This window comes from Plasmodium reichenowi, chromosome 14, assembly GCF_001601855.1.
Source record: "Plasmodium reichenowi strain SY57 chromosome 14, whole genome shotgun sequence".
Lineage (NCBI taxonomy): Eukaryota > Apicomplexa > Aconoidasida > Haemosporida > Plasmodiidae > Plasmodium > Plasmodium reichenowi.
The window spans coordinates 2,140,893-2,155,611 of NC_033659.1; the positions used below are offsets into that span (position 1 = coordinate 2,140,893).

At 19.6% G+C, this 14,719-nt stretch overlaps 3 protein-coding genes across 3 annotated transcripts; 1 reads left to right on the forward strand and 2 right to left on the reverse strand.

The window, feature by feature from the left end:
• Positions 1-566: 566 nt before the first annotated feature.
• Positions 567-4,316, reverse strand: PRSY57_1452800 (pyridine nucleotide transhydrogenase, putative; the record flags this gene model as incomplete). Its single annotated transcript, XM_012910124.2, has 3 exons — positions 567-613; positions 726-837; positions 969-4,316. 3 exons carry the CDS (start codon positions 4,314-4,316, stop codon positions 567-569), a joined length of 3,507 nt encoding a protein of 1,168 aa, XP_012765578.2.
• Positions 4,317-5,246: 930 nt separating this feature from the next.
• Positions 5,247-10,533, reverse strand: PRSY57_1452900 (RAP protein, putative; the record flags this gene model as incomplete). The annotated part of the gene is made up of 2 exons (XM_012910125.2): positions 5,247-5,424; positions 5,549-10,533. The coding sequence occupies 2 exons, from the start codon at positions 10,531-10,533 to the stop codon at positions 5,247-5,249; spliced, it is 5,163 nt and encodes a 1,720-aa protein (XP_012765579.2).
• Positions 10,534-12,848: 2,315 nt separating this feature from the next.
• On the forward strand, positions 12,849-14,146 carry PRSY57_1453000 (co-chaperone p23; the record flags this gene model as incomplete). Its single annotated transcript, XM_012910126.2, has 2 exons — positions 12,849-12,853; positions 13,363-14,146. The coding sequence occupies 2 exons, from the start codon at positions 12,849-12,851 to the stop codon at positions 14,144-14,146; spliced, it is 789 nt and encodes a 262-aa protein (XP_012765580.2).
• Positions 14,147-14,719: the final 573 nt, after the last annotated feature.

Consider the following 14,719-nt stretch of genomic DNA (forward strand, 5'->3'; position numbering starts at 1 on the left):
TTTCTATATTTTATAATATATTTGTGATGAAAAAAATACCTTAAAATTATAATAATAAAAATAAAAATAAAAATAAAAAAAAAAAAAAAAAAAAAAAAAAAAAAAGGTTCTATATTTTTTATAACCATGAACTTATATATTTATTTTATAAATTATAAACTAGTAGTCAATTATTTAGTATATAATATATATATATATATATATATATACTTATCATTGTTTCTATTTTTTTTTTTTTTTTTTCTTTATGTAACCAGAAAAGAGGCAAAAAAAAACAAAAAAACAAAAAAGAGAACAATACAATAAAATAAAATACAAATTAGTAGAATAAATATTTTTATATTTAAACTGTGACATAAAAAGAAAAAAAAAAAAAAAGGTTTATGAGATAACAAAAAAAAATTTGAACATATTTAACCAAGTATAATAAAATATATGTAATAAGAAAAATTAATTTAAACGTGAAATAGTTATTCACATGTGTATAAGATGTAAAAATAATTTATAAATCATTAAAAAATTGACAAAAGAATATAATTAAATATAATTGTAGGATCTTTTTTGTTTCATATGAAGAACATATCAAGCATTCTTTTTGTTACGTAAAAACCTCCTACGAAAAGATAAAATGTAAAATTATATAAAAAACATAGATACATAAAATAATAGCAGACATATATATATATATATGTATAATTTTCGAATTATTATGATATAAAATGTACCTGATAAATTGACAGAGGATAAAAAGGTAGCAATCATAGACAATATCGAACTTAAATCTTTATAACCATTTCCATATTCTATCATACTTCCAATAATAATAACTCCAGATAACTAACAAGAAAATATATATATATATATATATATATGTAAATATTTCTTGTTTACTTTTAAATGTAACATATATATATATATATATATATATATATATATATATATTTTTTTTTTTTTTCTTTTATTTTTACCGCGTTTGTCACAGACATTAGTGGGGTGTGTAAAGCAGGTGTTACAGACCAAACACAATAATAACCAACAATCGTAGATAATGTAAACAAAAATAAACTTTGCAAATCTGATTGTGTTAAATATGTTGCCGCTAGAAAAGTAAGTATTATAACAAACAATAAGGAGATATAAAAGAACGTATCTGATTCAATAAATTTTTCTGTTAATCGTAAACCTGTAGGATATTTAATTTTTTGTTCCGATATTGGTTCAATAAGTTGGTTTTTATCATTTATAAATACACTTTCACTCTTTATTAATTTTTCTACAGATTTATCAGGTGAATATAAAATATTTCCATCTTTAATAACAACCAATGATTTTATAATATCATTATTCATGTCAATATTAAAATGTACTCCTCCACCCATTTCTTCCAATAGATTTATCATATTCATAGAAAATAAATCAGAAGCTTGCATTGGCATATTTCTTTCTATTTTATCTCTTCCTAAAACATGTACTCCGTTTATTAAAATATTTTCATTTGACTGAGAGCATTCAATATTTCCTCCCCAGTTGTTTTTTTTATCTCCAAATTCAGTAGATAAATCTACAGCTACACTTCCTGGTTTCATTAACTTGATCATTTCTGTAGTTACTAATTTGGGGGATGTTTTACCTGGTATCGAAGCTGAACATATTAAGATATCACATTTTTTTATAATTTTTTTAAATAAATTACTTTGTATTTTTATATATTCTTCATTATTCATATCTGTAGACATATTTAAAATATCTCCTCTTTCACTTGTTGGTATTCTTATAAATATGCCACCACAACTTTTCACTTCTTCTTCTGTTGCTAATCTTGAATCATGGGAATATACAATAGCTCCTAAACTTTTTGCAGTTATTATTGCCTGTAAACCTGCAACACCTGCTCCAATAACAAAAACTTTCGCAGGGTTAATTTTTCCTGCTGCGGTTATTGAGGACTTACTAAATCTTGGTAATATAAAAAAAGCTTCTAAAACAGCTCTATAGCCTTGCAAATTACTCATAGAACTCCTAACATCTAATTTTTGTGCTCGCGTCGATCTAGGAACCTCATCAATAGCCAGATATGTAATATTATGCTTTTCTTCATCTTGTATCATTTTATCCAATAAATGATAATTAATATTTGGCCATAAATAACTTATAAGGATTGTGTTATTTTGTATTTCTTCAATAAAATTTACCGTAGGTGGATCAACTTTTAATATGATATTGCTTTGTTGTAAAATAACATTCCTTGAAACAACTTCTGCACCATATTTTGTATATTCATCATTTTGCATTAATATATTTGTACCTATATCCCTTTCAACTAATATTCGGAAACCCATTAGTCTCAACTTTGGTATAAATTTTGGAGATATGGGGACAATAGATAAATTAACATCACGTTTTTGATCTTTTATATTTGGTATATTTTCAATCAATAGATCGTTACCCCCTTCTACGTTGTCATCCTTTATAAGTCCTATAACTCTTCTAGGTTTAGGATAATTTTGTTCCTTCGATACTGAATCATCATTACTATGTGAACTATCCGTAAGAGAGTATGAGTATCGGACTTGTGTTTTGTCATGATTTATATATCTATCTTGATCCGAAATATCTGGATATTTATTATTAACATAATCATTAAGAATAGTTAGAATTTGATTAGTTGTATGTTTCGCATCACCAAAAAGAAGAAATGTATTGGAGAAATAAAATAACGGATTATCAATAGCAGAATATCCTGTATTTAGTGTCCTTTTAAAAACGATTACTTGTTTGCTTTTCCATACTTCAATAACAGGCATACCATAAATTTTACTTGAAGGATCTAGAGATGATGGATTCACAATATCATTGGCACCAACAACTAGAACAATATCAGCTTCAGATATTATAGGATTTATTTCATTCATTTCTTTTACAATATTATAAGGTATATTAGCTTCTGCTAACAGAACATTTAAATGTCCAGGCATTCTACCTGCCACTGGATGTATAGCAAAAGTAACATTAATATTTCTTGATGTTAATATAGAACAAATTTCAGCTAATTCTCTCTGACATTTACTTAATGCAGTACCATAACCAGGAACTATAATAATATTTTTTGCATTTATTAAATTTTCTGCAACATATTTATTTGTTGTTGAATTTATAGTTTTTTTTTTTTTCTCTATAAAATTTTGATCATATATCAATTCTCCCATATTTTCATAATCATCCCATCCACCTAAAATAATATTAAATATATCTCTGTTCATACCTATACACATAATGTATGACAATATTGCACCGGAGGAACCTATAAGTGCCCCTGAAATTATTAATAAATTATTATGTAATAAAAATCCGCTAATAGCTGTAGCAAATCCGGAATAAGAATTTAATACGCTAATAATAACTGGCATGTCAGCAGCACCGATTGATGCTATTAAATGAAACCCAAGAAAAGAATCAATAATTAATGAAATATATAAACATATACTTTTTAAATATAATAATTTTAATGTCACAAAATAATATCCTAATATAATAATAAGAACGATACATAATATATTAATAACTTTCTTTATTTGTAATTTTAATGATTTACTATCTAATATACCACTTAATTTACCAGCAGCTACTAAAGATCCAATAAAGGCAATAGACGCAATAAAAGTACCTACATAAAGTTCTAACAAATGTATAGTACTAATTTCATAATTTTCAAAAGATTCAGAATGATATTTTGAAAATCCTACAAAAAGTGCAGCTAGCCCAACAAAACTGTGAAACAAGGCAACTAATTGTGGCATTTGTACCATACTTACATTGTGGGCTATATATATTCCTATAGTTATAGCTGGAATAACAATTAGTAGAAATAATTTATATCTGAATCCAAATCCTACCTGACTAAATGTTATTATGATAGCTGCTACAATTCCAATAAAACCAAGTATATTACCTCTTTTAGATGTTCTATGAGCATTTAATCCAGTTAGGCAAAGTATAAAACATATAGATGAAAATAAATAAACAGCATTTAATAATGATGGTAATACTGAATAATATGTAGAAGGTTCTATCTCTTCATTATTCAACAAATTATCTCTTGATACCTTTTCCTCATTCTTATAATCATTTTTTATATCATTGGAAGATACGGGGAAATTAATAATCGGTAATTTTATTTCAAAATTGGAATTTTTATCATCCTCTATGGATTCATTAAAACCTCTTATATAATTCCTCAAATTTGATTTACCATAACAATTGCTACTCAGAATTAATAAAAGGCATAAAATAATAGAGGCAAATATATTTCTATACATTCTACTATATTTTATATAAGTATATATATATATATATATATATATATATATATATATATATGTTGTTAATTTTTAATTATATATAAGATACAATCTTATTCTATTATGATTGTATATATTATTCTATGTTATAGACAAGTTAATATAATTCATATTTATGAATAAATATATATTTTATAGGATCTCTTTCAAATATTCTATACATATAACAAAAAGGAAAAAGAAAAAGAAAATAATAATAAAACAGATAAACAAATAAATAAACAAATTTGAAATATATATATATATATATATATATATATATATATATATATGAAGGAGAATTAAATAAATATTTAATGCAAATACAACAATTCAGATACAAATAAAAAAAAAAAGAATTGTAAATATATTTATTTTGATAACAACAAAATATTATTAGGTAAATAAAAAAATCTAATAATATATAAATTTTTTTCATATTAATATTATATTAGTATGCAAAACATATTGTATGCTCTACACGGAACCAAAAAAAAAAAAAAAAAAAGTTCACACAGTAATATATGTATAAACAAGATAATATACTTAAATGAATATATATATATATATATATATATATATATATGTATATATGTACTTATATATACTTTAATATATACTAATAATTTAATTTTTTTTTTTTTTCCAAAATTATGGTGATTATAATTGTATATACATTATTTGACAAAATTATATATACTGTTTAATTGGTTTTACAAAAAAAAAAAAAAAAAAAATGAATAAATAAATAAATAAAATAATGAAATAACTTTGATATATATATATATATATATATATATTTCTTTTTATTCTTTCAATATATACATTAATATATAATAATCTCCTTTTTCCTATGTAATTCCATTAAAATTCATATAGATCATATATTTTTCTATATATATGATGTTGTTAATTTTTTAGTTTTTGTACAACTATTCCATGTTCTTTTAATTTTTTAATTATATGTTTCTTTTTTTCATCTTTATTTATTTTATTCCATTCAAATGATGTTACGTTAATAATTGACCATCCACTTTTTTGGAGTAGCCAATGTTTGAAAATGGTTGTACCACATTTTATATATGTCCTAAATAAAAAAAAAATAAAAACGTACATACATATATACATATATATATATATATATATATATATATATATAATCATATATCTATATTTTTAAAAGATAACTTTTTTTTTTTTTTTAACTTTACTTTTTTATCCTTTGAGGATCCGCTTTTTCCATTTCGTTCAGAACTAAGAAGTGATGTGATGGACCATCTATTTCTATAGCTAATTTATGTTCACAACATTTTTGTTCAAGTTTTATATCAACAGATAAAAGATCTTTTGTTATATATTCGTTGTGATATCTTATATTTAAATCATCTAATATTTGACATATTTGAACATGGAAGTCAGAAATATGATCATTTTTATTCATATTTCGTTTAAATTCACGTTTTTGTAATAGCAAAAAAATTTCATCTTTTAATTGTATAAAGCTCTTTGACAACTGTAAATTGGAATGATCATATTTTATTCTTAACCAAAACGTAAAAAGCATATGCAAATGCATATCATTTTGTTCCTTCGTATTTACATCATTCCAGTTATATAAATTTATAAAATTTATTATAGGTTTACTTATAAGATTGGTCAGAGATATTCCCCACAAAAATCGTACAAGTAATAAAAAGGAAAGATTATTATTCTTTGCTAAAATTTTTATTTCATTAAAAATATACGAATATATTTTCTGGATAAAATTTAAATCATTATACATTATTTCATCATCATTATATGATTTAGTTTTAAATAATATGTTATCATCATTTATATTTTCTGTATAACCTATTTTTTTTTCTCTTTTTTTTAAAGGATAAGTAGTAACTTCATTTTTTTCTTCTTTATTTAACATATATGTTTCTTCTTTCTTTAATGTCTCATTATATACAAAAGCATATGCCCATGACATAGTTGCATATAATTCACTGATTACATTTAACTTGACATTTGTTATATTCGCATGTTTATTTTTATTATGGGTAAAATAATCATTTAAAGTAATTTTTGATAATATAACCTGAGCTATATTATGAAATAATATTGGATTATATACCCTAGATTGAATGAAATATAAATATATGGATATAAAATTTTCAGGTATTATATGTTTATATATCATATTTTGTAGCATAAAATGAATTAGGTGGAAGGAAAATATAAATTCCGTTTTATGATAATAAGATAAACACCACAATATTTTTCCCAACAATTTAGTATCTTGTTCATTAAAAATTTTTTGCCTAATATTATTGAGTGTTTCATTGAGAGCTAGCCGATATAATTTTTTATTTTGGATTTTTAAGAGTGTAATGCTTTCCATAAAATAAGATAAATTATAAAAATCTATATTTGTATTTGATAACAACTTTTTTTCTGTATATATTATTAACTTTTTTAAGGATAAAGGTATATCATATCTACACATGGATATATTCTTCTCTAAATAATCATCTCCTTTTTTATTTGTATATTTATTTGTAATTATATTTGTTTTTTTATTTTTATTTATATTTATAAATTCCTTTATTTTTATATCTCTCGTTTTATGTATAAACTTTGTTGCTTTATGGAGACAATATATACGAGAAAAACATAGTAAAGCAATACACAAATTATTAATATGAAATGTACGATATTTTTTTAATATTAAATCACATAATAAATCAAAAAATGATTTATCAAAACAGTGCATTCTATAACAACTTTTTACAAAAAAAGCTAGTTGTTTCTCATCAAATAATTCTATAAACATTATTGATTTATTATTTCTTTCATTGATATTCATTATAATTGTATGATTAAGAATAGATTTTTTTTTTTCGATATTTTTGTTTTCCTTATTTGCTTCACAATATATGTAAGACATTATTTTGTTTTTAATATTAGAACTTATATGATCTTGATTTACTTTTAACTCTGCACATAAATTCGTAAAGTCTACTAAATCTTGTACTTGACAATTTTTGATATTGTCAATAAATTTATTAACAAAAAAGTGTTGTATATCCCACATACAAATATTATTATAATTATTATTGTTATATTTCGAAAGGGCTTTTAATATAAAAAGAATATCTTTTATAGTAAATACCGTTTCATGGAAATTGTTCTTTTCTAAATATTGTCTTATATGTTCAGAATTATTCAAATATATAAATATGGAAATAAGGAAACTCATATTTTTTGAAGATATGCCTTTTATGATATTATCTTCTTCTAATATTTTTTTTTTTACGATATTAAAAATATTGTCAATAACATTCAATTGATCTAATAGTACATTAGATTCATTATTATCACAACTTTGGTATGTTAATAAATTATTATATAATTTGATTCTTTGCACGTTTTGTATATTGCTCTGATCATTATTATATATATATATATTATATATATTATTATTATTATTATTATTATTATTTATAATTATGCATTTTCTTTCCATATTTCTTTCCCTTCTTATATATGTTAAAAATTTCATGTACCTAAAATATATCCAACATATGTCTATAAATAAATTTATTCGGATATTCGTTTCTTTGAGAAAAAGAAATGTAAAATTATGGAAATAATAAAACGTCTTTATCAATTCATTTATATGTTCCATAAATTTTATAGTATAAAATATGGTGAGAATAGAAGAGAATTTATAAAAAAAGCTTATTATGTCAGATTGTTTCATATATATAATATGTATATCTAATATATCATGTAATTCTTTATAAGTATCCGATAATTGATCTTTATTATTTTCCAAATGAAAATTTTTTATCTTTTCTATAAACCTAAATAAATGATTTTCCTTATTATTTTTTAAATTATCATTATTATTATTCTTCTTTTCCATGTTGGACAATTTTAGAACATTTGTGCAAAAGTAACTTTTAATATATTTCGCATTAAAGATATTATTACTATTAATTATTTTTCTGTTTTTGTTCATTTTTATTTTTTGTTGTTTCTTTGTTCCCTTTATATTATTCTTTGAAGAATTTATTATTGAACTAAAATATTTACAAATGTTAATTCGTCCTTTCTCTTTACTCTTAATCATACTATTATTTTTATTCCACATGGTAATTAAAATATTATTAATTTTTAAATTTTCATATGATGTATTCGTACGAGAATTATTGTTATACATACAATGGTTATATGTATCATATTTATCTTTTATAATATTAAGTATAAATATATTTTTTTGTAATACACAGTTTGGTTTATATAATAAAATATCAATGGATATATTATGTACATTCTTATACTCCAATATTGTATTTATTTTATTAGGGAACTTTATATCGTTTATAATTTGGTAAATATTTTTGTGCATATTTGATATATCGACATCATATTTTCGTTTATTCATATTTATAGATTCTTTGCACCTTTTAAAATTATCTAGAAACATATCTATATATTGATATAATATATTTAAAGAATGATGATTTTCTTTGTTAAAATATAAATTAATGAAAAGGTGATCTTCTAATATAAAGGACAAAAAAGATAAATAAAAATTAGTTAATATATTGTAATGATTATAAATAAGTTGTTCATTTTGCATCATATAATTTAACTTAATAAATGTGTATAGAAATAATTTAGCTGAGTATATATGTTTAAAACTTAAGGACCATATAATTAAAATTAAATTTTCTAATGTGTATATATTATTATTAATAATGGATTTATAAAAAATTGAATAATTTATATCTAGTTGTTCTTTAAAGATCATATTGGATCTTTTGATAATAACATTTTTTAAATATTCATATAAAAAAATTATTTGATGTGTATATAATGGGACATTATTTTTAATATTATTATTATTATTAATAATAATATATTTTTTTTCTATATTCATATTGTTTTGTTGTGGCTCATCTAATAATATAATAGGAAATTTACACAGACAATATGTAAGAGTTATGAGTTCTTGACTATTTAATAGATTGATAAATGTATACGTTTTTTTAAAAATAATATATTTAACTATATTTTCATATAAATCAAGAAATAATATATTTTGGTTCATAAAAGATAATAACATATTTACAAGTGATTCATAATTTCTTTCACTTATTATTTTCTTATATATTTTATGCTTCAAAATATAATTTTTTATATTTAGATAAAAATAGAAATTACTAAAGTTAACATAAGAATATGAATAAAGTAATATTATAAGTTCTTTATATTTTAATAAGGGTATGAGGCTAACACTTTTTTTGTAGTACTTTTGGTGCAAAACTTTATTGTCTTTATTTAATTTACTTAAAGACCAAAACACAATAACATATCGTGACGGATTTAAGAGAGGTAAATATTGATTAGCATAAGAAAATAATAAATCAATATTAATTTTATTAAATATTGAATATTTATATATAATATGAGAATTACATATCTTATGGTTTGTACTTTTATTTACTTGATATATATGATTTATATTACTATTTGAAATATTACTTGGTTGTATTAAGGATATATTTATATCTTCATATCTTTTTATTATATCACAACTTGGTAATATAGTATCTTTATGAATATTATAATTTATAATATTATGAAAACTTCCATTTGTAAATTTATTGTTTAATAATAATTTATGTTTATTATCAATCGAAAAATATTTATTCTTTTTATTTAGGAAAGAAATATATTTACTATATGACCATATAAAAGAAGAAAATAATCTTTTATTATAATTATTTATTTTGTTTAAACTATTATTTGTATCTTTTAAATAATCAAAAATAATATTTACATTTTGTTCTATTGTTTTATTAATATATATTTTATATTTTATATATATTTCTTTATTTTTATTTATGATTTGCATAACTCTATGAAAAAAAGTTACATAATTAATAATATTCATATATTCTTCATTCTTCTCAATAATTTTTATAAGGTCCAATACATTTTTATTACTTTCATTTAAAATTTCCTTATTTATTTCTATAGCTTTTGTGATCTTTCCTTTTTTCTTCGTCTTGTAGGCATATGCTTGATTGTATTTGTATAAATCTTCATTCTTCTTATGATAAAACCTTTTCTCTTTAATTATACCAAATTCACATATGTTATTATATAGATGTATAAATACCCTTTTCCTTGGCAGCATTAATAATATATCTTATTTTTCTGATTGTTCATATTAATATAAGAACATTATATAATATACAGATTGTGCTAATTACATGGTACGTTTGTTAATATGGAATTAATATTTCTTTATCATTATATATATATATATATATATATAATATAATAGTATTAATAAAAAAAGGGGAAAAGTAAATATTATACTTGATAATTATAAGTTCCCTCCATATACATATATATAATATTTAACTTTTAAATAAAACATTCTTATCAACATGTTATTCTTATTGTTATTTTTTTTATTTATTTTTTATTTTTATTTTTGTTTTTTTTTTTCTGGATAATCATACGAAGCATGATGAATTTCCAAATTAATAAAAATTTATTAAATTTTATATATTTTTTTTTTTTATTATCATGGAAAAAATATATATATATATATACATATATATATATATATATATATTATTATGTTGATGTAAAAAAAAGTTTTATTTTAGTTTCATAGAGGAATTAATTTATATAGAAAACATACAGTTGTTTATATTAGTATAATTTTTTTAAAATAGCATTTAAAATTATTCTTTAAAAATAATTCATAAATTATTTTTGTTTTATTATGTTTTAAAAATTTACACATTTATTCACAGCATAATATAATATTTTTATTTTTTTTTTACCTATTTATAAATTTATAAGAACTAATATTTGAACACACCTATAATATTACATATATATATATATTATTTTTTATTAAAGAATAATTAAGGAACATGTGTTGATATTTATATAAACATTGATAACTACCTATATTTTATAAGAACACAATAATATAACTTTAACATATTGTATTACAATCATGTATATATAAAGAAAACCAAACATATCTTTTAAAAGATATGTATAAATAAATAAATAAATATAAATATATATATATATATATATAACAAGATTAATTTATTTACTTTTCCATAATATTTCATACAATAAAATCACTTTTTATACAATTCAATAAGATAATATTAATGGATAAATATAAAATATATTTATCATGTTTAATTTAAATCTTTGATATGTACAGGCACACATAAATTTCACAAATATTTAAAAAAGGAAGAATAATAAAAATAACTTTACGTAATGTGATACATAAATAAATAAATAAATAAATAAATAAATAAATAAATAAATATATACATATATATATATATATATATATTATAATATTCTGGAACATCGCAAAGGTTGTTTTTAATAAATTTCATTTGATATATTTATGGAAAAATACACTCTTAAAAATTTAACATTATATTAAATTGACAATAATTTTTTACAAAATTAAGGGATATATATATATATATATTATAATATATAATATATTTAAATATATTCAAACATTTTCTTTCTACCATTAATGGTATGACATTTTTTATTATTTTATATTATTCATAGGAATTAAAAAATATTATATTATGAAATAATATTCACATATTAAGAAAAAAAAAAAAAAACCATACAAAAAAAAAGTAAAATATAAAATTATTGTAATATGTTATTTTTATTTTATATAATGTTGAGCATGTCAATGCGAACACTTTTATAAAAAAAATATATGTAAATATATGTATTATATATATATATATATATAATATAATCATATATGATTTCTTTCAAAAATTATATGTACATAATAATTAAATATATACATATATATAATATAATACCTCGATAAATTCCTATAAATTTAGAAAAACGGAATTTTATAAGTTTATAATTTTTTTTGCCCTTTTACAAGTAGAAAAAAAGTGTTTCACAATTATTACTAATAATGCAAAAGTAAAAAAAAAAAAATAAAATAAAAATAAAAATAAAAATAAAAATTTATATATTATATTATATATATATATATATATATATATATATACATGAAAATATATTTTATATGTTTTATATAAATACAATACATATCTATATATATATATATATATATATATATATATTAATAACTAAATAGGAGTATATATATATTTGTATATTATTATTTATTATGTATAAAATATTATTATAAACAAAAAAAAAAATAAAATAAAATAAAAATAATAATAAAATATTTAAATTTTTATATATAGCAATTTTTTTTATATGTTGAAAATCAATAATATTATATTTTTTATTCAAAAAATATAATTTTTTTATATTTAATAAAAAAACATATATATTTTATCGCAGTTTTTACAAAACACAATATTTAATTTATTTTATATATTACAAGCCCAATTCTCAAATAGAAAAAAAAAATATTTTTTTTATAAACTTAATTATATTTTAAACAACATGCCGTAAGTGTAAAAAAAAAGAAAATAAATAAAGTTAACAATATGTATTTATATATATATATATATATATATATATATATATAAATACATATATGTAATAAAAAAATATGATATAATCTTATAAATATGTATTATGAATATATAAACCTAATAAGTTAATATATGATTACATTTATATATATGTATATAACATTTTGTTAATATAGTGTATGGATTGTATCTACATAATTTATTATTACTTAAGTACTTTATATATATATATATATATATATATATATATATTTATATGTATACATTTTAATGTTATTATTTTGTTACCCTTATTATTATCATATGGAATATATGTTCTATGTATTTATATCATAATATGACCATAAAGAGTTACATGTTCATCACATGAACATATCTCTATATATATATATATATATATTTATTATACACATGTATATGTTTATATAAAAAATATACATATTTTTTTACTTTTTTTTTTTTTTTTTTTCGCTTCTTTCCAGACTCTATCCTATAGTTTTGTGGGCACAAAAAAAGGAGTGCCTTTATCTTACCATTGAATTACAAGATATAGAAAATGTGAAGATTGACTTAAAAGAAGATAAGTTGTATTTTTATGGTACAAAAGATAAGAATGAATATGAATTTACATTAAATTTTTTAAAGCCAATAAATGTTGAGGAATCAAAGTATAGTACTCAAAGAAATATAAAATTTAAAATAATAAAAAAAGAACAAGAAAGATGGAAAACTTTAAATAACGATGGAAAGAAACACTGGGTTAAATGTGACTGGAACTCCTGGGTTGATACCGATGAAGAAGATAAAGCAAATGATTATGATGATATGGGTATGAACAGTTTTGGTGGTATGGGAGGTATGCCAGATATGAGTCAATTTGGAAATATGGGTGGATTAGGAAATATGGGAGGTTTAGGAAATATGGGAGGTTTAGGTAATATGGGAGGTTTAGGTAATATGGGTGGTTTAGGTAATATGGGAGGTATGGGTGACTTAGATTTTAGCAAATTAGGAAATATGGGTGGTGATATGCCTAATTTTGCTGGATTAGGTGGTATGGATCAATTTAAAAATATGCCTAATATGAATAATATGAATGACGATGATTCTAGTTCATATGGCGACGATACAAGTGATGAAGAAGATGATGATGAGGAAGATGAAGATGTAGAAGTTGATAACAAGACATTAGATTCAGATAAATTAAAAGATGAAGAAAATAAAATTCCTGATGCAGCAGTAGAAGTACAAGAACCAGTAGCCTAAATACTTATATATTAAAATATAAAAAAAAGGATAAATAAAATAAATAAATAAAAAAAAAAAAAAAAAAAAGGAATTATTTTATTATTTTACATATATTTCTTTTTTACCATGTATAAATAAATAAATATATATATATATATATATATATGTAAATGTATGTATATTCACTAAAATATTATTTATATTGAATATGGTTTTTAAAAAAAAAAAAAAAAAAAAAAAAAAAATTCACTAATTAATGTATTAAAAATGAACTGCGCATATTTTTATTTCATGAAAATTTATTTATTTATTCATTTAATTATGTATATAATTATTTTAATAACATACACACATTTTGTATATTTTAATATATGTTCAATATATATATATATATATATATATATATATGTATATGGGGACAATATATTTATCATAGTTCTCTTTTTTTTTTTTTTTTTTTTTTTTTTTTTTTTTTTTTTTTTATATTTATATTCTTTTTTAAAAAAATTAAAAAGTTTTTTTTTAAATTTTTAATTTTAAATTTTTAATATAAAAAAATTAATAATTTTATTTATAAAAAAAAAAAAAAAA